General features: G+C 41.6%; 1 protein-coding gene across 1 annotated transcript; it reads left to right on the top strand.

The window, feature by feature from the left end:
- The first annotated feature begins 1,974 nt into the window (after nt 1-1,974).
- Nucleotides 1,975-18,550, top strand: VCPIP1 (valosin containing protein interacting protein 1). The gene is made up of 3 exons (XM_080609949.1): nt 1,975-4,932; nt 10,628-10,714; nt 13,301-18,550. Exons 1-3 carry the CDS (start codon nt 2,226-2,228, stop codon nt 14,170-14,172), a joined length of 3,666 nt encoding a protein of 1,221 aa, XP_080466075.1. The 5' UTR covers nt 1,975-2,225; the 3' UTR covers nt 14,173-18,550.
- Nucleotides 18,551-26,634: the final 8,084 nt, after the last annotated feature.

Here is a 26,634-nt window from a genome sequence, read left to right as displayed (position 1 = left end):
GGGTCACTCTGGTAATACCCAATGAGGTGCTACTTTGTCCTTCAGAAGTTCAGGTTTTGTTTTCCTTTACTGAAAGATAACTCTCTACCTGGAATAGCCTCCAGAAAACTTCACCTGCGCACTGACAGTAACCCTCCTTAAGCTCTCTGCATGAATATGCCGGCAGCTGACTGTAATTAGGTTGGAAGTTGTGAACATTATTCCCTTTCATTTTTATGAAGTATCATTTCAGATGGCCACTGGAGATAACGTAAGCACCAGCTCCATTCCCTCATTATCTCCTCATGTAGCACCAGCAGGAGGAAGCACTTGTGTTAACAACTTGCTCTTGTGCTCCTTGTGTCTCGTTCCAGCACAATCAGCAGCCAGCAGCTGGGGAACACCTCCATTTAGATAGATCACCTCCTGGAGAAGCAGCGTGGCATAGCTGCTTGAGAAGCCAAACCTTGCCGAGGGGACATCTTGCTCCAGAAGGCCTGGGCAGTTCCAAGAGCATGCTCCATGCTGGCGCTGACGGCAGCCCATGTTGTCCCTGTGGTGATTCACATGGGCAGATACTTGGAGCCAGAGTCTGTGCTGCCCACATCTGCAGGGGATTGCTAGCCAGGAGGAGGTGGTGGTCGAAAGCCTCCATGCCCAGACAGCCCCAGGCACTCAGACCCCCCTGCCCGGCAGTGGTGAGGTGCAGGCTGGAACCCAGCCACCCACTGTGCCCGTTTCTGCCAGCCCCTTGTCAGCAGCAACCTGCTGGAGCTTGGCCAGGCCGCACTGTGAGGAGATGGGGCCAAAGCCAGAGACAAGGCCTTGCGGCAGCACGGCACCTGAGAGACAAGGCTTCAGGTGGCCTGAGCTGCCTCCTTCCCCTGGTGCCTGCTGAGGAACAGGGCGCACGGGAGAGAGCCCTGCTTCAGTGTTCATGCGGGGGGTGAGTGGGTGGGGTGACATTAGAGGGGTATATAGAGAATCATAGAATCAGGCAGGTTGGAAAAGACATTTAAGATCATCAAGTTCAACCTTTACCCCCCGACTGCCAAGACCACCACTAAACCATGTTATTAGGGGCCTGATTCCACCCCTTCCCTGGGCATATTGTTCCAATACCTGATAACCCTCTCGGTGAAGAAATTTTTCCTAATACCAGTCTAAACCTCCCCTGCTGCAGCTTGAGGCTGCTACCTCTTGTCCTATCACTTATTACTTGGGAAGAGACCAGCCACCTCCTCTCTCTGTCCTCCTTTCAGGTATTGCTTTTCAGAGTAGTAAGGTTCCACCTGAGCCTTCTCTTCTACACACTAAACAACCCCAGTTCCCTCAGCTGCTCCTGAGACTTGCCCTCTAGACCCTTTATCAGCTTCACTGCCCCTTCTCTGAACCCCCTCCAACACCTCAATATCTCTCTAGTAGTGAGAAGCCCAGAACAGAACACAGTATCAAGGTTCAGCCTCACCAGTGCCAAGTACAGCAGGACGATCGCTGCCCTGGCCCTGCTGGCCACACTACTACTGATACAGCCCAGGATGCTGGTGGACTTCCTGGCTGCCTGGGCACAAGCTGGCTCATGTTCAGCAGCCGTCAATCAACACCCCAGGATCCTCTTCCCCCAAGCCTACAGATACGTGGGGGTGTCGCCTTAAACACAGCACCCTGCGCTCCCCGCATGCTCACCACAGGAAGCGCAACCAGCTCCCAAAGCACTCCCCAAATACGTCCCTCCCGGCTCCTCTCCTCCGCGGCCCACCCGTCACATGACTACACTTCCCAGGAACCCGCGGAGCGGCGGCGCCGCAGGGCCGGGCCAGGCCGGGCCGGCCCCGCCCTCCCCCTGCCGCCTGGCATCACGGTCCATTGTAGTCTTGGAGCGCTGCCGCTCCCTGCCCGACTCCGGACTTCGCTGGCGGAGAAGACTACCACTCCCGAGAGGCCTCGCGGCTTCGCGCCTGCGCGTGGAAGTGAAAGGCCGTTGCGTTGCGGGCAACGGCTAAGGCAGCGAAGAGGCAGTAAACCGGCGGTGCCGGCAGCTTCCGTGTTTGCCGGGAAGGGGGGGCGAGGAGCGGCGGCGGCAGGAGGAGGGCGCTCAGTGGATGGGCAGGTGGCGGCCGGCGGCGGTGGCGGCGACAGGAGTACCAGTACCAGTCAGGCGGCGGTCTTTAGCTGGGGTGCAGGGTATGAGCCTGTGAGGGCGGAGGAGCACGGAGTGGGGGGTGAAACTCGGCCAGAGCAGAGCGATGTCCCAGCCTCAGCAGCAGCAACAGCCGCCGCCGCCACCGCCGCCGTCTCCTCAGCAGCAGCCGCAGCCGCCGCCTTCGGCCGCCTCCAAGAAGCGGGACCGGCGCATCTTCTCGGGTACCTGCCCAGACCCCAAATGCCAGGCGCGGCTCTTCTTCCCGGCCCACGGGCCGCAGAGCAGCGGCAGCATCGAGTGCACGGATTGCGGGCAGCGGCACGAGCAGCGGCAGCTGCTGGCCGTGGAGGAGGTGACGGACCCCGACCTGGTGCTGCACAACCTGCTGCGAAACGCACTGCTGGGCGTCAGCGGTGCCGGCCCGCCCCGTAGGAACACCGAGCTCGTCAAAGTCATGGGCCTCTCCAACTACCACTGCAAGCTCCTGGCCCCCATCCTGGCCCGCTACGGGATGGACAAGCAGACTGGCAAAGCCAAGCTCCTCACGGAGATGAACCAGGGAGATATCTTTGACTGTTCCCTCCTGGGTGACCGCGCCTTCCTCATTGAGCCGGAGCATGTTGAAACCATCGGATATGGAAAGGACCGCTCTGGCAGCCTCATCTACCTACATGACACCCTGGAAGACATCAAGAAGGCCAACAAGAGCCAGGAGTGCCTCATTCCAGTCCATGTGGATGGAGATGGCCACTGCCTCGTCCATGCAGTCTCGCGGGCACTTGTTGGCAGGGAACTGTTCTGGCATGCTCTGCGGGAGAATCTAAAGAAGCACTTTGAGGAGAACCTGAGTCACTACAAGGCGCTTTTCCATGACTTTATTGATGCAGCGGAGTGGGAGGACATTATCAATGAATGTGACCCTTTGTTTGTTCCTCCAGAAGGTGTGCCAATGGGCCTTAGGAATATTCACATCTTTGGCCTGGCCAACGTGCTTCACCGGCCTATCATCCTGTTAGACTCCTTGAGTGGAATGCGGAGCTCTGGAGATTATTCGGCGACGTTCCTCCCCGGCCTGATACCCTTAGAAAAATGCATGGGAAAAGATGGCATGTTGAACAAGCCAATCTGCATAGCCTGGAGTAGCTCAGGACGAAACCATTACATTCCTCTAGTTGGAATAAAAGGTGCTGCTTTACCTAAACTGCCTAGGAAGCTACTTCCTAAAGCCTGGGGAGTCCCTCAAGACCTTATCAAAAAGTACATCAAGTTAGAGGAGGATGGTGGCTGTGTCATTGGAGGAGACAGAAGTTTGCAAGATAAGTACTTGATGAGGCTCGTTGCTGCAATGGAGGAGGTTTTCATGAGTAAACACGGGATCCATCCCAGTCTTGTCGCTGATGTACATCAGTATTTCTACAGAAGGACTGGTGTAATAGGAATCCAGCCTGAAGAAGTCACTGCAGCTGCCAAAAAAGCAGTGATGGACAACCGCCTTCACAGGTGCCTCATCTGTGGGGCCCTTTCAGAGCATCATGTTCCTCCAGAGTGGCTGGCTCCCGGGGGGAAGCTATATAACCTGGCAAAAAGCACTCACGGACAACTGAGGCCTGACAAAAATTACAGCTTTCCCCTGAACAGTTTGGTGTGTTCCTACAACCCCGTGAAGGATGTGCTGGTACCAGACTATAGCCTGAGTAGTTTGACTGCTTGTAACTGGTGTCATGGTAACTTAGTGCGTCGCGTCAGAGAAGATGGATCTGTTTCGTATTTGGATGGAGACAGAACTAATACTCGGTCCACAGGTGGCAAATGTGGCTGTGGATTCAAGCACTATTGGGAAGGTAAAGAATACGACAACCTCCCTGAAGCTTTTCCTATTACTCTAGAGTGGGGTGGAAGAGTAGTGAGAGAGACAGTCTACTGGTTCCAATATGAAAGTGACACTTCTCTGAACAGCAATGTGTATGACGTCGCTATGAAACTTGTTACCAAGCACTTCCCTGGGGAATTTGGTAGTGAGATTCTTATTCAGAAAGTTGTCAACACAATATTGCATCAAACTGCCAAAAAGAACCCTGATGATTATACCCCTGTAAATATCGATGGTGCTCATGCCCAAAGAGCTGATGATGTAAAGCAAGGACAAGAGTTAGAGTCGCAACTTCCAACCAAAATTATTTTGACTGGACAGAAGACAAAAACTTTGCACAAGGAGGAGTTGAACATGAGCAAAGCTGAAAGAACTATTCAGCAGAACATTGCAGATCAGGCTTCCGTAACGCAGAAACGGAAGAGTGAAAAACTGAAACAAGAGCATAAAGGGCAACCTAGGACTGTTTCTCCTGGGGCTGCTCGTGAGGGGCCATCATCTGCACCTGCTACACCAACAAAAGCCCCCTATTCTCCAACATCTACAAAAGAAAAGAAAATTCGAATAACCACAAATGATGGGAGGCAGTCGATGCTGACGCTGAAGTGCACTACCACCTTCCTGGAACTGCAGGAGAGCATAGCGAGAGAATTTAATATTCCTCCCTATTTGCAATGTATTCGCTATGGCTTTCCTCCTAAAGAGCTGCTGCCTCCCAAAGAAGGCATGGAAAATGAGCCTGTTCCTTTGCAGCACGGTGACAGGATTGCCATAGAAATCCTGAAAGGTAAGGAGGAAGGCAGGCAGTCTGCTTCAGCACACGCGGCGCATGCTGTGAAACATGAAGATGTTGCTCTGACTAGTAAAATCTCTTCGAAAGAACTGCAAGAGCAAGTGGATAAGGAGATGTATTCTCTCTGTCTTCTAGCAACACTAATGGGTAAGCCTGGCTTCCAGTTGTATTTTAAAATTGTGGTTTTAAGTAGAGGGTAGCATAACCTGTAGTTACATACGTATCTTTTTTTCCCTTTCTTTTCTGTAACTATGGAGAAGGTTAGTTCCTTTATTCCTCTATTAGAAGAACGGTTAACATGCTGTCAGTGATTTGCTGGGTGTTGTGACTTTCTAAAATGTGTATGCGAGATACTTGTTCTTTCTTTGCTATGTATTTAGCAGATTTGCTGATTAGAAGTTGTTGCATTTCCTCTGTTGGCTTCTCTGTTTTTCCTGTCATTCATTAGGCACACATCTGATGTGTATGTGTGTGGGTTACTTGTTCCCTATTTTTCCTAATCTCCCTCAGGTTTCAGGAAATAAAGTCAGAGCCAAGGTGAGAAGGGGACTCTGTCTTGTCATTGGAAGTTTGAGGACCAAATTCTCACCTCTGTAGTAGGATGAAATCTTCCTATTTCTTGCCATAGGGGAGTTGTGTAGGTTTAAGCAAATGAGCACAGTATTGTCTCCTTAGCTAATCTGCTAATTTTAAGTGAAGAGCTAGTCTTTTTAGAGAGCTGTGAAAAGCATTATCTCAGAATGTAAGCAGATGAGAAACTGGAAGAATCTAACCACAGATTTGAGTCCTGGAGGTGGACACAGGGTTGCAAAGCCATGCTTATCAATTGTCAGTCATGTAAATCTGACTAACTGTTAATAATTCAAGACAGAAGGACTTTTCCCAGGTGCCTGTGTTTTTTATATTCGTACTTGGATTCGGGAGACTTGGACATTCATTTTGTGTACTTTCTTCATCAGGTTCCACAGCTCCTGCTGCTTACTGGCAGGAAGTAGGGCAGTAATTACCATACATTTAGCTCTATGAACCAGTTGAATAGCAATGGTTACAGGGTGTTTTGTTTTTTTGGGTTTTTTTTTGTGGGAGCCTTCTCTTGCGCTGAAGCGATTTGGTGTGGCTAAAGCATGTGATACTTTAGAAACGAAACAATTGCATAATCACAGACTGGTATGTCAGAAGTCCATCAAGCAGAACTTTGATTCTTTTCAAAGCTTGCCTCTTTACTGCAAGATAGCGTGCTGAATCACTAGTCACCTCGACACACTGACACCTGCACCTATGTTCCAAAGTGCAGGAAAAGCTCAGGTTTAAAAGCTGTCTCAATTTGGAGATGAAGCTTAAAAGAGTGCTTTCTGTTTCCAGGTAGGACTGCTGGAAGTGTAGTTACTGGCTTACAAAAACCTCTGACATGCTTTAAAAGTATCTTGGTTACTTCAGCATTAAGGTGTGTCATTTTATTTACAGGTACTTATTCATAAAATGGGAACTTGTATTCAAGAATCATTTTTTGTCTCTGAGTAAAAGGTGCAGCAAATGATAAACAAACCATTTATAACAATTAATGCAGCTACTGAATAAGGTGCAATTTTTAGATAATCACTTTTCTCACGAGGGCTTCATTTTCCATTAAAGATACTTGTAGAAAGAAAATCTGGGCAGGTCACTGCTTACAGTTGGGATTTTTCAATGGGGAGACAAACTCTTAGAAACTTCCTTAGTCCTTGCACTTTAAGAGTGTTGGGGTGGCAGTTCTCAGGGTGGTATATTCAGCCTTGCTGGGGTGAGAAGCCTCAGTGTTTCTCAGTGTCATTTCTGTATTGCTAAAAACCCGTGCTGTGAAGTTCTGAGAGTCAGCTTATCCTGCATGCTCTTGTTGTAACTGTGTTCTGCTAAAAACATGCATCTAATGATACAGTCACATTGGAAGGTCCAAAGGGAAGATGCTGTTGAAGTAGCTTGCTGTTTTCTTTTTTTTCTTCCCCAGTGCCCAAACTTCTGTAACTATTCACTGTGGATGTTTAAAAGCTTTTCTTTCAAACAGGGTCTCTTGTAGGCTGACTTGATGCTTCTCTCATTTCAGTTTGTAGAATTCTTCATTTCTGGCCTCAGCTGGTTAGCTGATTACAATTTTAGACCATGTTCTTTTATTTTTCTGTATCTAATTTAAATATAAGCTCTGGGAAATTAGGTACTGTAGTTTCTGGACCACGTAACATATTATGCGTGATTTTTTGGTGAAGCTTTCTCCTCTTTTTTTGTTTATCTCAAAATACAGAAGTCTATCAGGAAACAGCTAAAGGAATTGTAATTTTACATTAACACAGCTAAAGCATTATGTTTTGAAACAGATTTAATTACACTCATGCAGAAGCACTCTGGATACGTGCAAGCCAAGTATGAATCTATTGTGAACAATTTATTTTGCATTGATGAATTCATCGGTGCACAAGAAATCAGAATTGCCTGGTTTAAATTAAATATATTAACACAAGCATTTGCTTGGAATTAAGCAGCTTGTTTTTAAGCCACCTGTAGTTCCCTGTAACCTGTATTTATCAGTTTAGTTTTTGATTTGTTCTCTGCTGCTGTGTGTCCTGTCTGCTGTATGAAGTGCTGGTCTTGAGCTTCCACTGGCAGAGGTTAATCTGCAATTGCTCTTTTTGTGCAGTGTATAAGGTGTGTAAGGTAGTCTCCATTTGTTGCCATACCTTTGTGGGGCTGAGGTTTGGTCTGAGGGAATGGGAACAGTGTTAACATCTCTTTGATAAATGTAGTAACTTGAGGGAATTTTTAATCTAACTAAATGATCACACAGATTAATTTGTGACCTGTGTCTTACTGCCATGGTAATCAAACTCAAAACAAATAATAAAACTCAACTAGCAACAAAAATGTGCAAACCTCAAATGCAGTTTAGTTGAATCACACAAGCTAGTTCCTTTGATCTGGGAAAGTCCAGTTGTGATTGTGGGTTTGATTTTGTGGGGGAGATCTCTTTATCAAAACAATATCATGGCTTTGTGTTTCTTTCAGTGGCTGATGCTTTTGTTTTGTGAGCCCTGCTCGCCATACTTTTCTGCATAAAAGGCAGTTAGTGTTGCATAAAAGGTTATCTAAACAGTGATGCTTCTCTTGTGCAAGGCTTGAAAAATGCTCAGAGCAAATAGGGAATCTTTTCTTGGAGAATGCTACTAACGTGTAAACCTGGGTTTCTTAGCAAAGCTAGGTGGTTGTCTTGTGGAAAGTAGCCTCTATTCTCAAATAAGAATGGATTGCTAGATGCAGCAGCATAGGAGTCTGTAGTATGAAGTCAGCCACTGTGTGGCTGCTGGTTTTGGCAGACAGTCTGTATTCTGTTGCTTATCAGTGTAGTGGTTGTTTTAATTGCTGTGGGCAGTATTTAAACCATCAGGAAGACTTGGGGGGAAATGAAGAGCCACAGCAGTGATGCTCTGGAACCATTGTGTGTAGGGATGTGGATTGCAAAATGTAACTGAGAATAAAGATGCAGGGTAGCAGTGAGCCCCTTTTGAAATATCAAAAACATTAGAGAGTGTTATCAGTAGTGATCGCCCTCCCTCTATGCACCTGTTTGAAGAAGAGGGAAAGCAATGGCAATAGTGGGGAGGAAAAGAGAATGCTCCTTTTACATTTTTTAATTTCCTTTTTTTTTTCTTAGTGGAGTCAGAGCTGGAGAGAAGCTTCAAATATATTAGCAACTCAGTAGACAGCAGTTACCGGGATAAAGTCAAAAGACAAGACCTTCTTCTGTAGATCGTGGAAAATAATAAAGAAGAGTAGTTGGTTTGTTACCTGGATGTTCTTGCTAGGAAGTGAAGGCCAAATCTGTGAGCTTGATGTGCAAATGAGAACAGTGAACCAGAGCATATATGGTTCAAGGGAATGTTTTTAAAATTAATCAGATTATGTAGGTCTCATCTTTAAAATGTCTAAAGTCCAAACATGATGAAGATGCACTGTGCCCTTCTTAGAGAGAATGGGGACTGGCATAACATGTGGAGAGATGAGCAAAGGAACCCTTCTTGTGGGGGGACAGACAAGCAGGGGAGTGTACGGAGTCACGTGGCTGCTGGGGAAGGGAAGTGGGAAAGTCGGCAAGTGGCTTGAAGGGTTGCAAGGCATAACATAGCGCATAATGTCACTGTCATGAGGGGGAACTGTTTTCTTGCTTGAGGTGTGTGGAGACTAGCCCCAGTTACCTTGTGGGATATGCATAAAGAAGGACAAGGAGGGATTTAGATGTGCTCTGTAGTTCAGTATGTAGGAAGCTATTAAAAATAACTTGTAACTTTTATTTTCCTCTTAACAGCAAGCAAAGAAATAATGATAATATTTTTAGCGTCACGCATCCCAGCTATCTCTAATACAAGTAATAAGTGCATCTAGTTAATTTTATTTTATTATTTACATTCTCCAGTTTTAATAGAAAATTGAGAGATGTGGTTATTGAGATTTTAATACCTAAAGAAGGGTGGAGTTTTTATTTAGGGTATCTCAGTATGTTCATTGATGTAAAATGGGAAAAGCAATTTTTTCTGAAAATGTATACAGGCAGTAGTTGCTTCTGCATGAGGAGAATGGAATTTATCAGTACCTTTTATTTGCACTGTTTGACAGCTACATCACAAGTCACTTCTCTCAAGCAGGGAAGTGGTTAGCAAAATTGGAAGAGTACAGGTAGAAATGCAGATCTGAACCGATTTAGCAGGTACTGTTAGGCCACTGATATTCTGTCACTGTAACCCAATTTTCTGTTCCTTATATTCCTTTTCTTACATAGTCAAGTTAGGGTTTGTTTTTTTTCCCCTCTCAGTGGCATTTGAAGTTGTCACATTTCAATGCCATTTTTGGCATCTTTAGGAAATGCCAGTTACATGGGACAGCTGGGGCCTCACAGGTTTTGTATTTTGCTTCTAACTTTCAAGAAAAGCAAGGTACAGACACAGCTTCTGCACAGCTGCCTGTGTAGACTTTTGTATCTCAATGACAGTATAAAGTCTGCTGTATGGCATCTGTGAAATTGAGATCTGATTTTTGAGAAGGTGTAGGGATATAGAATCGACATTTTTAACATGCAAGGGTAGGTGTCGCGGAATGGACTCAGTCGGAGATCAATGTGATCAGACAAAGCCATTTATTCTAGAAAACTAACTCTTTATATACTATTTCTTAAAGTTGTTTTCACTAACTTGGCACATTGTGATTGGATACATATCTGTGAGGCCCTTAACAACTAACATATAATTGGTTAAGTACAGGTGTGAGAACCTGACCTTCAAAGTTTTCCAACAGTTCTCAATTTATCAACTCAGTAAATTCCAGCTCCTTCTTATCTTGCTGGGATTCTCACTCCCAGTGCCTTGCTCCCATCCTCCTTCACCTTTTGTTGTTCCTTGGTTCGTGTCGAACTCCACGTAGGCACTTGCTGATCTGGGCACATGGCCTTTCTTTGCCAGAAAATCATCCACAGGTAGGTGCTTGAATTTTAGAAGTGTGTTAGTCATTTGCTAGTTTTATGTTGAAAGCATGGGTGGGAGGGGAATGGAGACTTGTGTATAGGGCCTGGCAAAGAACCACGAGCTGCAGCTTGGGTCAAATAAAATTTGGGAACCTTGTACTAGAATATGTAGGATATTTGACTGCAGACAGTGGCATGTTTTCCTGAAAGTTTCTTGGTGTCCTGTGCTTCTGTTATGTAAATTTGCAATAAATAATTGCATAGAAGAGAGTGAGGATTCAGCTTTTAATTCAAGGAGTTGCATTTTTGAGCATTGTCTGTAATGTTAAAATACAATTGTTTAATTGTGTTTGATTATTACAGGGGAAGATGTTTGGTCCTACGCAAAGGGGCTTCCTCAGTTGTTTCAGCCAGGTGGAGTATTCTACAGCATGATGAAGAAAACCACAGGTATTTTTTGGTTTTGTTTTTATCCCTTCCTTCCTCTCTTTCCAAATCTCTAAAATTGTGAATTGGTATTGTGTCACTTGTGAGCATAAATATATTTTTATTTTATTACCGTGGTATATTTTAATTTTCATGATACTGTAGAACTTCTCATGCTTCCTCAAGAGCCTCAGGCTATGGAATTTTACTAAGACTAGTTCATTCAACTTAAACCTCTTCTTTTCTGCAATTTTCTCTACAACCATATGTTTCAATTTAAACTTACTGAATTGTATAAACAGCTTCAGTAAGTCAAATGATTTTGTTTATTATTTTTTTCCCCAGAGAGATCAGACAAAGAGAAGATCATAGGACATATTCCTGTTATACTTTAAAACACTTATTGGATAAACAGTTGATCTTTCTAGTGTGTTTCTTAGTAGCTATTTTATACAGGGCTATTGCATGTTTTAAATTTAAATGGTCTTTCATATTCTGAAGATGGTTGTTCAAAAGCAAAGCTATGTATCCTCTTTTTGAATTGATAAATGTTGCATCTTGAGCGATGTGCAGAATAACCAAGCAAGTAGTTAAGAGTATGTTTGATTTTTAGACAGCTTTACACATGCTGCCTACAAAGAATAACATGTTTCTTTAGAGAAAAAGGTACCAGTTATTTTATCGTATTTCAAGTTTCATATTCAAGTCTTTACATTTGTAGTTTAGCTCTTGTGGTTTCATCTGTTATAATGATATTTTTTGCTGCTTTCTTACTGTTAGATTTCTTAGGCAGTTTTATCAACCGTAACTTAATTTTGATTATATGTGGAAAGAGGTATTTTATCACATAATTTCTATGCTGTTTGCAGTAATTGAAATGTGTGGTATACTTACTGCCCACTACCTCCCACTGAATTAGCCTGAGTAACAGAATTAGCATGCCAAGTGTCTTATAGCAGATATGTTTCCTTTTAGTTTTCTTTCTTCTATTATGCTAGTACAGTAAAGACTGGTGTATTGTTTGTGGCAAGTGAATTAGCTTAAACAACGGCTGATAGAAAGGACCTTTTGGACCAATTAACAACTAGCCAGAGTTGAGAACCTGAAATGAATCCAAGGGATTTTAACCCAGCTGGTCATTAACTCACAGAAAATGCCCGATTTTCATTGTCAGTTGGCAAAAATTACTGAAGAACTATGACAGTAGGAGATGATATTCTGTATTTGAACATTATTGCAGCATTATTACATCATTTCTCTGTGTTGTAGGTGTTTTGCACTACCTTGGTAGGTAGAATTACTGTTTCAGCATTAACATACTTCTATGATTTTTACTACATTTCCACTAAACAATTGCAATGTGCAGCAGTCTTTTTTTTTTTTTTTTTTTCCTCACTTAAAGAAGCTCCTTACCCATCTGTAATATTTTAGTTAATGTAATAATGCAACTATGATACTGGACATTTAGAACAAAGCTTTCTATCAATTGCAGGTACTGTTTATCAATTGAAGTCTGATTTAGTGGATCTTGTTTAACATCTTTGAGATTTCAGAATTGCAATTTCAAAGGCAGTTTTAGCCTAGAAGAAGCTGTTACAGCTCTTTCCTGCAAATGAAGGTTGAGCTGGTAAATTCTGTAGTTACAGTATGTTCTTCAGGTTCTTAGAGGGATAGGTGTTTGGGTTTCAGTTTTGTTCTGTGTTTTGGCTGTTTGGTTCCTGTGGATATGTAAAGAGCTGTGTGTTGGAAGTTTTATGATGATAAACTGGAAAACAATGTTACCCGTTTTTGACACAGAGGAGCTTCAGAACTTAAATTTGTCTAGTGAACTCTCAATTTTAGAAGATCAATCAAATTTTAAGTAGGACAGTGAGACAAACAGCAGATAAAAAATATTATGTATCATGTGTGTTTTGTAAATGTAATAGTTATCAATGTTGTAAATGTTTGTAATAGTTATAATCTCCAGGACTATTAAACATTGTAAACTTGAAACACTTTTGTTTATCTGCCAACACTTCCTCTCTGAGAAGACAAATAGCAAATTTGAAATCCTTCAGGCTTAGCAGCAGTTGCACACCCTGAAGTCCTGCTACATATGGAAGTGGTCCTAAACAATACTTCTCTAGATAGATAGCAGTAGTGTTTTGAAACGTGCTCTTTGGCCATTGGGGTGTGGGGTTTTTTGGTGGTTGTTTGGGGGGGCCAGGGGTATGTTTCAGTTTGTTTGGGGTTGGTTTTTGTTTCTGTTTTGGTTTTGTGTGGTTTGGGGGGTGGGGGTGGCTTGCTTTGTGTTACTGCAAGCATACACTATTTCTTCAGCTTCTGTTGTATCAGAGCTGCACGTCCCAGCAAGGTTGCTATTTTATCTAGTAATATACTACGTTCCTGTCTTTTCATTAGAATCACCATAGAAGGCAGCAGCATCTTAAGGCTATACTGTGATAGCTGGCATATGGCATATAAGCCTATATTTCCTCCCACAGTATGAAGTTTCAGTGTGTTTCCACATATTTGATGCAATAAGCTTAAATACAGTAATCAATCTGTGTATTCAAAGCATGCTTTAAAATATTTTAGTACCATGAATAACTTCTTCTATCTTTATAGGTTTGGCTGATGGCAAGCACTGTACTTTCCCACATCTGCCTGGTAAAAACTTCGTATACAACGCAGCAGAAGACAGATTAGAGCTGTGCGTGGATGCTGCTGGGCACTTTCCTATTGGTCCTGACGTTGAGGAGTTGGTTAAAGAGGCCTTAAGTCAAGTGCGAGCAGAAGCTACTTCAAGAAGCAGGGAAGCAAGTCCTTCACATGGAATGCTGAAGCTGGGTAGTGGTGGAGTGGTGAAAAAGAAATCTGAACAACTACATAACATAACTGCATTTCAAGGAAAGGGCCATTCCCTGGGAACTGCATCTAGTAGTCAACAACATGATCAAAAAGCCAGGGAAGCACCACTTTTAAGAAAGCATAGCACAGAAACAGACTTCAGTCCTTCTACTAAAATTGAGCCTTCTGTATTCACAGCTGCTTCTGGTAACAGTGAGCTTATCCGAATTGCTCCGGGAGTTGTGACAATGAGAGACAGCAGGCAGCTTGACCCCACTTTGATTGAGGCACAGAGAAAAAAGTTGCAGGAAATGGTCTCTTCTATTCAGGCTTCAATGGATAGACATTTGCGGGATCAGAATACAGAGCAGTCAGCATCAGTTGATCTATCTCAAGGAAAAGTAGAGGCAGTGAGTTCAACTGCTAAAACTGGGAGCTTTCAGGCTGCCTTACCTGAATCACTGTCTGCACCAGGTGGTACTGAACACTTGAATACTGAATCAGCTGATGGTAACGTGGTGAATTCTGTGGGAACAACATTCCCTGCAAGGCCTAAAGCACAAAAGGGAAATTCTGTTGAGGAGCTTGAGGAGATGGATAGTCAAGATGCAGGAATCACTAATGCAACTGAGCCAATGGATCACTCTTGATAGGTTAAAATCTAATAAGGGTAGAAAAAATTACTGTTCAAATGTAATGTTTATTGGCTGGGCCACACAAAGTGATTAGTTATTAAGTCTTGTATGTATGTCAAAGATTATATCATCTTATTCAGTGCATGATAAGCGTGTGATTGGCAATAGCTTTCAATATTACCATACTGCTGCCCAGGCTGGCTCTGTTACCTGTAAATTAGTTATTAGGAAATGCACTGAGATGAATATCTGCTGTAAATGTGGGTTCTTGAAAATTCTCTGTAATTTTTAATTCCTTAAAAGTCTTAAAATTTAAGCCCATTCTTACCATGCTAGTTTAAGGTCACTGGAAAGGCTAGAACAGGAAGAACTAGAAACGTGACTAAGTTAATCCTGTCCCAGGCACTTAATTCTGCTCGAAAACACACTATAAACATGAATCATACATAAATTTCAAAAAGCAACTAAAACTAAACTTCTGCTAAATTTGATAATGTAGCCTATACAGTACTTTAATTACATTGTGCTGGCACCTCCTCCAACTTAAAAATGTTCATTCATACAGATATATATGCTTGTCAGAAATCTTGAAATAAGTGTAACTTTACTAAACTCTCTAATTTCTCCATATTATCAGTTTAAGCAAGTTAGAAAAAAGGGTACTTAGTGTATGATGAAGATAAAGTGAAAGTGGTGTGGTTATGCATGGCTGTCTGAGCCAACACAACCATTTTGGTGCTCTGTTAGTAAGTGATAGCATGTTTTTATTTCCTCCCAAATACTAAGCTGGTCAGATCCTGTGCAGCTTTTAACACAGCTACAGAAGAGAAGGTGGCAATTGCAGGAAACAGCAAATGTTCAATGGCAAATCCATTTTTTCTTTTAAAATACTTTGATAATTAGCATTGGTTAGTAATGGCAAAAAATAAATAGCTGGCCTTTTCAAAGCAAATTAACAATTTATTGGAAGGAAATGACTCCTAAAATATATTATCCTGAAGTGTTCAGTGACAATGGAGCTTGTGGAAGCTCACTGTTTACTCCATGGAAACAAAGGAAATACATGCCATTTCAGTGTCAGTAAAGACTACCCACCTCGATTAGCCTCACTTCAGTTTGTGATGCAGCATTCCCTGCATCAGTGATAATACAGCTGGTATCCACTTAAGTAGTGTGTTCATCAGACCTGCAATGCTAGTTTTCAAGAAGCAGCCATTGTGCTTGCTCCCTAAGGTTGGAATGTGTATCTGATACTGCACTTCACTTTTAATCTTCATAGTCATATTAAATGCACTATTGTTGCTTCCTCTAATGGTAAAATAACACTGAATGGATGAAAGATGTTAATACAGCTTCAAAGGAATTAAGAGCATTTAAATATTGAAGTCTGTGTTTGTGCACATGTGGGTTTTTACCAGTTCACAAATGTTTGTGTTGTATATGCTTGTATTCAGAAAGGTCACCTCACTTCTTACATTGCTAATCCCTTAAACAGTTCTAAGCATTAGAAGGGAGGATTTATTTTCGTATATAAAAATTAACAGAAGCAAGTCACTTGAAGAACAGCCCTTTTTTGTCAAAGTAAATTAAAATGCCTCTGTTGGTTAACTTTTTATGTAGAGAGAATGAATATTTTATGATTTAGTACACTATAGGTAAAAAATAAGAATCACTTTTTCAGAAATAAATGAAAAATTTGAAGATCTTAAATTGCTAACCTGTAAGTTAGCTATTTGGAAGCTTGGAATGTATGAAGTAATTTGGCTCACCAGAACTGACCTTGCTGATGCACTGATTAACTGGCAGGGCTTTTTCAGTGAGAAACAGGATGCACATGCAGCAGCTGGAAGCCTGCCATGAATCTGAAAACATTTAGTCTTCCATGAATCAGTTGAGCTGTCTGAAGGCTACTTCTATATAGAAAATGTGAGTAGAGGCTTGTGCTTTGCCATGGTGTGAGCTGTAGAAAAGTGTAACAGTGACATGTTCCTGGGAAGGAGTTAAGTCAGGAGAGGCTAAGGGGGAGGAATCTCCTAGATCTCATGCATTTAGACAAGCTAACTACCACTTAGTTTTAACCTTTTCTTTAGAAAAAGAAGTCTTCCTTGGCTGAAAAAAATACGGGCAGTGTATAGGAAACAATTCCAAGTTTGAAATAAATTGGAATCTTTATTGCGTATCATCCTTACTTAAAGAGAAGATGCTTACTTCTTTCATGCCTTTCTGGTAAGACTACAGACTTTTGTGTGCCTTTTACTGTATTAAGAGGAAGGCTTAGTTTAATTTTGACACACTTCCCATTTCAGCAGTAATTTGACATTTTCCTTCTTATCTAAATAGAAACAGACACAGATTATAGCTCTGTTTGACTCACCGTTAGGGTCTTCTCAGGTCCATTCAAGTCATGTAGATTAGAAATCTCCAGTTCATAAAACAAAATGGTCTCAAAAAGGAATGGTAAAATGGTGTCAAAATCACGAGATGGGCTGATGTGAATTCCTCTGGTGTAAAGCAGGATTGTGCGTATTTCTTTGCAGTGTTCTTATTTCACGTGGCTTTCTCATGCATTTAAGTATCAGTGTTTTTGAGAAAGATAGCTTTTGATACTCTCAAGTGGAGCTAAACTTCATCTACATGCTGGTGAGATGTGTAACTGTACGGGAGAAGTGAAATAAAGAACACTGAAGTGTAAGTTTGAACAGATGTTTCATTTGATTGCTAGCAGTGAGTGCAAATTTGAGTTGAGGCAAATCTGTGTCCCTGTGTCAGGAGCACGCATGTGCTTGTTACATTTTCTTGTTAGAGCCAGGAAAATGGTGGTGGGGTACAAGGGCAGGGAAGATGTGGACTCATTGTGGATGTGAAGCCATGTCAGCAGGACTTCTCAAATAGTGTGGAGCGTCCCCTTCCTCAAAAAAAAAAAACCCTAACGCTAAGTTCTTGCTACTGAATTGCCTGTGGACAAGGTTGTGGTTCTAAATTCTTTTTGAATACTTACCTTGAGTACTTCTGTGGCTAGGGGCCATCTCCTTCTACACAGTGTCTCATGGCAAAGAAGACTTACATTATTTGAAAATCCTAAACTTTACTCTGGCTTATTATTTATAACCTAAATGAAAGATGATTAGTGAAAATACAGGCTCAGTAGAGAAGAGGAAAAAACATAAAAAAGAGAAAGGACTAGATTGCTGATGAGCATATGGGAAACCTCAGGAGAACAGATTGGTTTTCCAGGCAGAGGCAAGATTTTTACTAGTTCTATGGCTGGCTGCTTAGCAAAGTTGACTTTGATACTGCTGTTTCACTGTGAATTGTTTGTGTTTCAGTGAGGGGATAATAAATAGCAGCTTTTGAAATGAAGTTGTATAAATATATTTGGGATGCCTTCAATATTATAGTCACATAGCAGCAATGTATATTGTTGGTTTTGTGAAACCTATATAGTTTACTAGTCTTCTGAGAGACACAGAATGTGAGGTAGGCGCTGCCTCCGACAGAATGCTCTAGCAGCAGCGCAGCTGCAGCTCTGTGTGCTAACAACCCTGTGCAACAGGCACACTTTCAAGACCAAAATGCTTCATTTGCAATCTTTCAAAAAGTAGAATCTGTTGTCACTGTCACAAGGTTAGCAGAGTTGCTTGCTACTTTTTCAATGCGCTGAAAATGCCAGGTAATAAAATTCATAGTATGCTTACAATTGGGAGAGCAATGCTTCATTTGAAATGTATGAAAAATGACTGATAGAAGAAGATGCCACTGTTATCTCTACATTTGTTTGGCTCCTATTTTCAGATATCAGAATCTACATGCTTTTGTAAAATAATGATAGGAAGTTAATCCTTCTGTTAAAAAAGAAAAGCTTACATCAGTGTTTTCTTTGTTTTGCTTGTGGATATCAGTTTAGCTTCTTAAAATTGAAGAAGTTGCTTAAGATCTTTAGAATGCAGGATTCCCTCTGAGCCCTTATGCCTGCGGTTGAGCAATAAAAGGTTGAAACGAGTGGTATGTTCAGAATTATTTTAGGTTTCATGAGGATTATTGCCAAGAAATGAGAGTGCACTTTTAGGAGGGAATGCTATTTAAAGTGTATAAATAAGAATTAAAATAGTGTGTATATATATATAGAAAACAAATCTTTTTAAACAGTGCTTTACATGTTGAATTAAAAATAAATTAGCATATAAACTATACCATCTTCACAGACCTGGCTGCTACCCAGCACAGTTTGGTTTGTTTTATTTGTGATTGCTGTACTAATTATATTTGATTTTTTTTTTATCTGTAATGTAACAATAGTGTATTATAACAGTATATAGTGTACTATACTACACTTCACTGTACAGTATTTGGAATTTTCTTTGATTGCTATATTAAAACTATAAGTTAAAACATCTGCTTTGGTTTTATAATGTGCAACTTTCATCTAGCCTTTCACACATTAGCCTGCTTAAGTAACACTGATTTGGCTACGGAATGAATGAGTTATAATTATATTGACTTCTGCATTCTTCATATAAATTGCATTATACTTGCATACATGAATACTAGTACAGAAGTTGAAATAATTGGTATGAATCTTAAAAAAAGTAAACTTAGACGTCATTCATTTTGCTTTAGTTATGTTTCTGTTTAAGAGGAACTTTTTTAAAAGAAAAACTCTTTATGGAAAAGTTCAGGGTTGGTTTTTTTTCTGACCTCATCCCTGTTCCGAATGCTTCATTAAACACACAGGACCTTTGAATTTGAGAGGTTTTTAAATTAGGGTTTTGTATAATTGAGGCCAAAATCTGAGATCTGAATCTTTCTTCAAAGTTGTCACCAAGTAGAAGGTGTAGAAAAATGCTGACTAAGTAGTACATGATGTTTAAGGTATGTTGCAAACTGTGGTTTGAAACGTTGGTCAAAATGTATTTCAAAGCAAAGTTTTAATGCGTCCATGTAATATGCAAGTATGGATAGTATAATTGGGAAGCACTAGGCTTTTGAAATTTGGCAGTACTCAAAGATGAACATACTGGCAAGTACTTAAATTACCTCTGTGCTTTTCCACCAGCTACACGTGGCAATGTGTTTCAAAAATTGGCTGTAGTCATACTGAGTCTGAAAAGAAGTCATAAAACCCATCTGCAAAACTGTGTTGTTACTTCTTGTATTTATTGAAAGGCTTTAATACAAAGTGTGCTAGCATTAAAGCATTACTTAAGATGATAGACATAAATACAGAGAGTCAATTTTGATTGCATGTCATACCATGAAGAATTGAGTATTTTCCTTTGGAAGATTTGTATTTCAAAGGCTTAAATGCTTAATGCTAAGCTAGAAATTTACTCATCTTTATTATTATTATTTAATAATGCAGTATTTATAATCTGAGCCAAACCCAGTGCTAAACACATGAAGCAAGCACGTTAATGTTTCCAAACTGTTTTAATTTTTCTTCTTTTATTAATTGTATAGCCTTAATACCCATCTTTGTTATTTTGGGTTGGGGTTTTTCTTCCCTTTATGTATATCCATAGCAAATCTGTTCTGACATCCCTGCAAAGTGCAGCTTCCTGCCAGAACAGGACCCCTCACAATGTGATTTTGTCCTTAGGATCAGGGTGAGAGTAAACCTTGGATGCTCATCAGCATCTGTAGTGAGTTGTGGAAGGTGCTTTTGCTATTACAGAGCGTCAATTTGAACATGTATATTTACTGCAAAAGTTAATAGGAACTTTGTTTCTTTGCTAGATGTAGACTTTATTGAGGCTTTGATATGTGTTGGATTCTACTGACTTGCAGTATTTATATTTATATATTTATATTACATATTTAAGCATCAATAAAGTAGTAGCGTTTAGATCTATAGTAAACTTGTAGCTGACACTAAAGAAACCCAGTGTCACAACTGAATTTAAATGTGAATCTGATCGGAATTACTTAAATTGATGTATGCTGAGTAATTCTGAACATTTATTAATATCATCAAAACCATTAGGCTTCAGTGTAAGCATTACCTCTGTTGCAGTAACTTGCAGATACTTTAAGAAGCTTAAAAAAACCCCACCTATTGTTCTCTGTTAATGAAAGGCATTGATTCGATGATTATGAGGTAGCTGCACGGACTTGCATTTGGACTTCACCCACTTTTTTTTTTAAATGACTACCTAATTTTGTTTTCTGCTGGAAATAATACTTCTAGTGGCTTGTCTTGCTGGTAGCAAATCTAATTTCATATCTGAAGTGATCCTGAGGATCTGGACTGCGTCTGTGCTGTTTAGAAGCTTGTATTCAGTAAGTAAAAAATTAAAAGAAAGATGACAAGTGGAAGGAACTTCCCAGAAATTAGAAGAAGGTTTAGAAGGTGCTATGGTTCTTACTAAGCCTGTAGTCTGTGGCGCCTGGCTGTGTGAAATGCACAGTCATTTCTGATAAACTTTTAAGGCGTGTTTCAAGCAACTTCTTTCAGAATAGGAGAAGTTGATTTTATAGGCTATTTTGTCAACTCAGTATACAAGTTTTTCTTTATTTTGAAGCTGCTTTCAGATTGTCATGTTGTATAAATGTAGAGATAGATGCCAGATGCTACCTTTTAATCTTAACCCTTCTCTTCTTTCCCGCATGCATCTGTGCAGACTCTGCAAACCCTAAAGAGGTCTCTTCTGATTTTGGGCTAGCTTTCCTCTTTGCTTTTCATCTGCCATTTGGACTTACTTACTGAATCATTTTTACCACAGACATTTTTGTATGCTTATTGTCCTCTGTGTATATTGTTGCTCCTAGAGACAGTAAGAGGCAATAGATACATGATCCAATTTCACATAAATTAGACTGATGTGAAATTAAAACCTTGTTTGACTTCCTCAAAGATTGGTATGTATGGGACAGAAAGGAATGAAGGGAGATTCCTAAGAGAACAGAGGACACGGGAAAGGGAAGAAGATACATAAGGGTTTATCAACGATTCTGAAAATAACCTATTATTTTTGGTGGCCTTCTATGATGGGGCTACGAAACTGATGGACAGGGGCAGAGCAGTTGACGTCATCTACCTGGACTTGTGCAAAGCGTTCGACACTGTCCCACATGATATCCTTGTCTCTAAATTGGAGAGACATCAATTTGATGGGTGGACCACTCGGTGGATAAAGAACTGGCTGGATGGCCGCACGCAAAGAGTTGTGGTCAATGGCTCGATGTCCGGCTGGAGACCGGTAACGAGTGGTGTCCCTCAGGGATCGGTGTTGGGACCGGTCTTGTTCAACATCTTTGTCAGTGACATGGACAGGGGGATTGAGTGCGCTCTCAGCAAGTTTGCCGATGACACCAAGCTGTGTGGTTCGGTTGATACGCCGGAGGGAAGGGATGCCATCCAGAGGGACCTCGACACACTTGTGAGGTGGGCTGATGCCAACCTCATGAAGTTTAACCATGCCAAGTGCAAGGTCCTACACCTGGGTTGGAGCAATCCCAGGCACAGCTACAGGTTGGGCAGAGAAGAGATTCAGAGCAGCGCTGTGGAGAAGGATTTGGGGGTGTTGGTCGATGAGAAAATGAACATGAGCCGGCTTCAGTGTGCACTCGCAGCCCAGAAAGCCAACCGTATCCTGGGCTGCATCAAAAGGAGCATGACCAGCAGGTCAAAGGAGGTGATCCTGCCCCTCTACTCTGCTCTCGTGAGACCTCACTTGGAGTATTGTGTGCAGTTCTGGTGTCCTCAACATAAAAAGGACATGGAGCTGTTGGAACAAGTCCAGAGGAGGGCCACGAGGATGATCAGGGGACTGGAGCACCTCCCGTATGGAGAGAGGCTGAGAATGTTGGATCTGTTCAGCCTGGAGAAGAGAAGGCTGCGTGGAGACCTCATAGCAGCCTTCCAGTATCTGAAGGGGGCCTATAAGGATGCTGGGGAGGGACTATTCATCAGGGACTGTAGTGACAAGACAAGGGGTAATGGGTTAAAACTTAAACAGGGGAAGTTTAGATTGGATCTAAGGAAGAAATTCTTTACTGAGAGGGTGGTGAGGCACTGGAATGGGTTGCCCAGGGAGGTTGTGAATGCTCCGTCCTTGGCGGTGTTCAAGGCCAGGTTGGATGAGGCCTTGGGTGATATGGTTTAGTGTGAGGTGTCCCTGCCCATGGCAGAGGGGTTGGAACTAGATGATCTTGAGGTCCTTTCCAACCCTAACTATTCTATGATTCTATTAGTTCTACAGGGCAACCATGTTTCACACTGTTCCACTTCCATGTTGATGAGCTTTAGAAGCTGCAGTGGCTCCCTCTAAATCTGGGATTTGCCTAAGATCCACCTTTCTTTTCTCCTAAGAGCAGAAGTTGCCAAATACATGTGTTTCCACCCAGTGGGAGAGAAAGTGTGAGATCTCACCAGTTGCTGCCATGTGATGGCGTAGGGCTTGTGGCAGCAAGAAAAAAGCCAAAATGCTGCAAAGGCAAGGGCCTAACTTAAAATTATGGGGAATTAAGTAACTCCTATTTCTAAGTATTTGTATGGTCACGTCTGCTCAAGTGTTGCTAAGTAGGTACCTTAGTCCTACATCTGAATATTGCACACACAAGAATACTAATTTTCACACACACACCCCCTACACCCCCCCATGTCTTTCTTAAAATAAGATTCTTGTTTTTTCCTGTAGATGCTGGAAGTGGCAATTATTTTTGCAGACAGCAGAAGGGATCCAAGAAATAGTGGTCAAGAGTATCTGCTTCCTTTTGCTTTCAAAGTAATTCAAGGCATGGTACAATGGAAGAAACTAAGTAACAGTATGTCTTTCTTTGCTCCCTCTGTTTCTTCTAACCTTAACTTCTTTACCATGTCATATTCACTCACATATTATTTTTTTTTTCCCTGCATTTGAAGTCATTTGAGTTAGCCCATTCCTTTCTTAGTTTGGAAGCTTTGAACTATCTCAGGTCTCTAGTAAGCCAGCAGCCCCAAAATCTCCAATTATCTATTGTGTACTCTGAAAATAATCTTGTTTTTATTTAACATTTTGGATCTTTCCAACCCTGACCCTGAGGTTCTGTATTTGAAACTCTCATAAACTCACTTTCTTGCACAAACTCAGAAAATACATTTGTAACAATTAAGGACCTTTAATGGACACTCATTGCTGACTACAGAAGTGGAGCCAGGATAGAGGCATGCAGTCTTTCACACCTATGAGCACTCTCTGCACTCTCTCCTCTCTTCCTGTTGGAATTCTGCAGGGCATGGTAGCAATGCTGCCTTGGAAAAAGATGTAAACTACAGTTGTGCAAGCAGCAGAGGCCAGCATCTCTGAGACTGATGGTTGTGATACTGGAGGATTTGTCACTGTGACTCCTCTTATTGTCATCAGTGTTTGGGAGTGGGAAGGAGAGAGTCTTGTAGCTCCTCAGAAAACTATTCTTTCTACATAGTAGTTTATATTTTGGGGGATGGAAAGTCAAGCCAGTGCTTTCCCTTAATCACCTGGACACCTGGATACTAGTGATCTTAAGCTGTTTGCTTGACTCGTAACTCAGGCTGCTGCTGTGACACCATTACTGCTGCCTGACTACTGTTAGTCCACCTGACTGGCTGGCTCCCGCTGGCTGCAACTGATTTACAGAGACCTTGCACTAGGACTAATGTTTACTCCTGGGGTTTACAATATCTAAGGATTAAATTGACTTCTCTTGCATTTATGAGTGATGACTTCTGTTCTGGTTTAAGCCCAGCCAGTAACTCAGAACCATGCAGCCGTTCACTCACCCCCCCACCTTCACCCTCCCATGCTCCAGGCGGGATAGGGAGGAGAACTGAAGAATGTAAACCCCATGGGTTGAGATAAGAACAGTCCAGTAGCTAAAGTACAATACAAAACTACTACTACTATTAATAATAATGATAGGGTAAATAACAAGGAGAATATAGAACTAAAAACGGAAGGGAAAAAACCAAAAATGAATACAATTGATGCATAATACAATTGCTCGCCACCCGCCGACTAATATTCAGGCCGACATGAGCAGCAATCTGGGCTTTCTGGGTGACTCCCTCAGTTTATATACTGGGAATGATGTGCTGTGGTATGGAATACTCTTTTGGCTAGTTCAGGTCAGGTGTCCTGCCTCTGCTACTTCCTGGCTTCTTGTGCCCCTTCTCACTGGCAGAGCATGAGACTGAAAAGTCCTTGATCAGGGTAAGTGCTGCTCAGCAGCAACTAAAGCATCGGTGTGTTATCAGCATTGTTCTCAGACTAAAGCCAAAACACAGCACTGTGCACCAGCTACTAGGAAGGACTAAAATAACTGTTAACAGCTGGATCCAGGACAACTTCCTAACGCATAATTCCAAAACAGCATGGGACAACACACACTGCTAATACCTGATTAACAGGTGCCTTCTAAATAATCCCTTCAGTCTCCAAAGTTGTGTGTATGGTTGTGACAGGAGTAAATCCTTTTTAAAAAAACCTTTGCTTGCCTGACCAGAACTGGTAAAATTATTCCTCTGTGATTTGCAAAATAAACAAGATCCATTTCAGAAATTAGTAAAGCTTGTTAATTGAGATTAATATTATAATCTAATCTTACAGCAGTATCATTATTATTTATTGGAGGAGTTGATAGTGAGATCACAGGTAATGTTTGAGGGTAAATTTTAGAATGTTTTTTCTCCCCTTTGATCCAAGGCTGTTCCGTTTCTAACCCCTACAAAGTAATCTGTTTTTCTATATACTGCCTCATATAAATTATATTTATGCCATTAAAAGCATCAGTGAAGTTGGTTGCCAACCAGAAATTTGTCTCTTCAAAGGAGTACTACACATGTAGCTGCCCCTGTACTTGCGTAAGCAAATGAGGTGAAGCTTAGGACTTGATTTCTAAGTTACAGTGTCTGTTAGAGCTGTGCGCGGACACCATTTCCTCATGCTCTGTATGAGAGAGAGTGTGAGCTCAGCATGACCTCAGTTTCTTCTCAAGCCAGTGACAGCTGAGGATTGCCAGAAGCAGGGATACAGAGCAGCTCATGAGATCTGAAATATAATCCTCTCCCTAAGAACTACAGTTGTTCTACAGTAAGTAACTTGTTCTTTGTGTATGTGCTTGAGCAGATCCCAGTGCAGGGCATTATCCCTGGCAGGACCTTATCCTTGGAGCTGCTTTATTAATCTCCTGAACTGGGGAACTGTTGGTTTTTTTCAGTCCAAGTCTTGATCCAAATGCCACTTCAGAATTCTCTGAGTAGTCATACAACCTCCTTGAGAAGCTGATATTGGCTGCTTTGGGAATATGCAAGAGGATGTCTTTCGTGTGCAGTTGTCACAGAGCTTAATGCATGAGTATAAATTTTAAGCCTGTCTAGATATACTCAATTATTTTGATATTTTTGTGCTACAGCAGCCTTTAAACCTTACATTTCTACCCTTCCCACACTGGTATGAATAATGCAGGTCTGTCAATATAGGAAAACAAAATTCATGACTTCACAAAGTATATACAATTCTTCTGTGTCATGGTTAACAGAACACAGGCTAATGGAGTTAGGCAGAGGTATTAGCACTTTTTTCCTCTCTGAAAGGCTGTATAAATAAATTGAGTCAGAGTGAACACACCTTACTAACTCTTCAGGGTGAATTGGTTGATTCTGTAAGACTTCACATCTCAGGGAAGTGTGGTAAAAAGCATTTAGAGAGAATTCTAGCAAAGGCAGATGATTTTCAGCAGCCATGAGTAAAATATTGCTCTTCAGAAACTTTGATACTAAGAAGTTTAAACAAGTAAACAAAAGAGAAAGACTAAGTATGACCCTTAAGGTACACAGCAAATTGAAATTGCTCTGAATCGTGACATGACTCAAGCATGAACAGCAACCTGCAGTCTTCACTGCTGAGACATGGAGCAGGTGCACTTAATAATGTGCTGTCCATACGGACAACTATTTTAATTCAAAATAATATGAGTATCTTTGTGCTCTTCATCAAGATTTTCTCCAAAGACAGGGAGCAACCTCCACACAGCTGATGCAAGCAAGATCACCTTGGGAGCTGAATGATTGGTGCCATGACATTCAGTCTAGACCAAGTGAAGTAGCTGGGATGAAAATTTGATGGATGCATATGGTTTTGATTGACATACCTGGTGTTTCTGCCAGCATAGAGCTCTGAAGATTATAGTCTATAGAGAACTGGTGATAAGGCACTGAAGACTACTAAAAGGAAGATACCTGGTAAAAACCCCTGTACACTCACCTACTCTAGCTTGGTCTTTATTTTAGCAATCATTAGGTGTTTCTTTTACTTTATTAACCTTAGTTCTATGAAACTGGAGGCAACTGCTTTTGAGTTGTGAAACTGATGATTAAGTAAGCCACCTGTTTTCCGCAAGTCAAGAAACTAACTCCTGAGTTTACCTTGTAAGTGTTTTGCTAGACTCAAAGGCTGAAGCCCTCATAGCAAGAAGTCAGTTGTCTTACTGATTTGCCTGTGCTGAGAATCATCTCCTCAGACT

The sequence above is a fragment of the Psittacula echo genome (assembly GCF_963264785.1).
Source record: "Psittacula echo genome assembly, chromosome: 2".
NCBI classification, from domain to species: Eukaryota; Metazoa; Chordata; class Aves; order Psittaciformes; family Psittacidae; genus Psittacula; species Psittacula echo.
Note: the sequence above shows the minus strand (reverse complement) of the source record. Positions and strands in the feature narration are given on the sequence as shown.

Excerpts from the sequence above, each read along its gene's own strand:
- VCPIP1 (XM_080609949.1), top strand. The coding sequence starts at position 2,226 with ATGTCCCAGCCTCAGCAGCAGCAACAGCCGCCGCCGCCACCGCCGCCG. Across the intron at positions 4,933-10,627 it reads TCTTCTAGCAACACTAATGG|GGGAAGATGTTTGGTCCTAC; the intron begins GTAAGCCTGGCT and ends TGATTATTACAG. Across the intron at positions 10,715-13,300 it reads CATGATGAAGAAAACCACAG|GTTTGGCTGATGGCAAGCAC; the intron begins GTATTTTTTGGT and ends CTATCTTTATAG.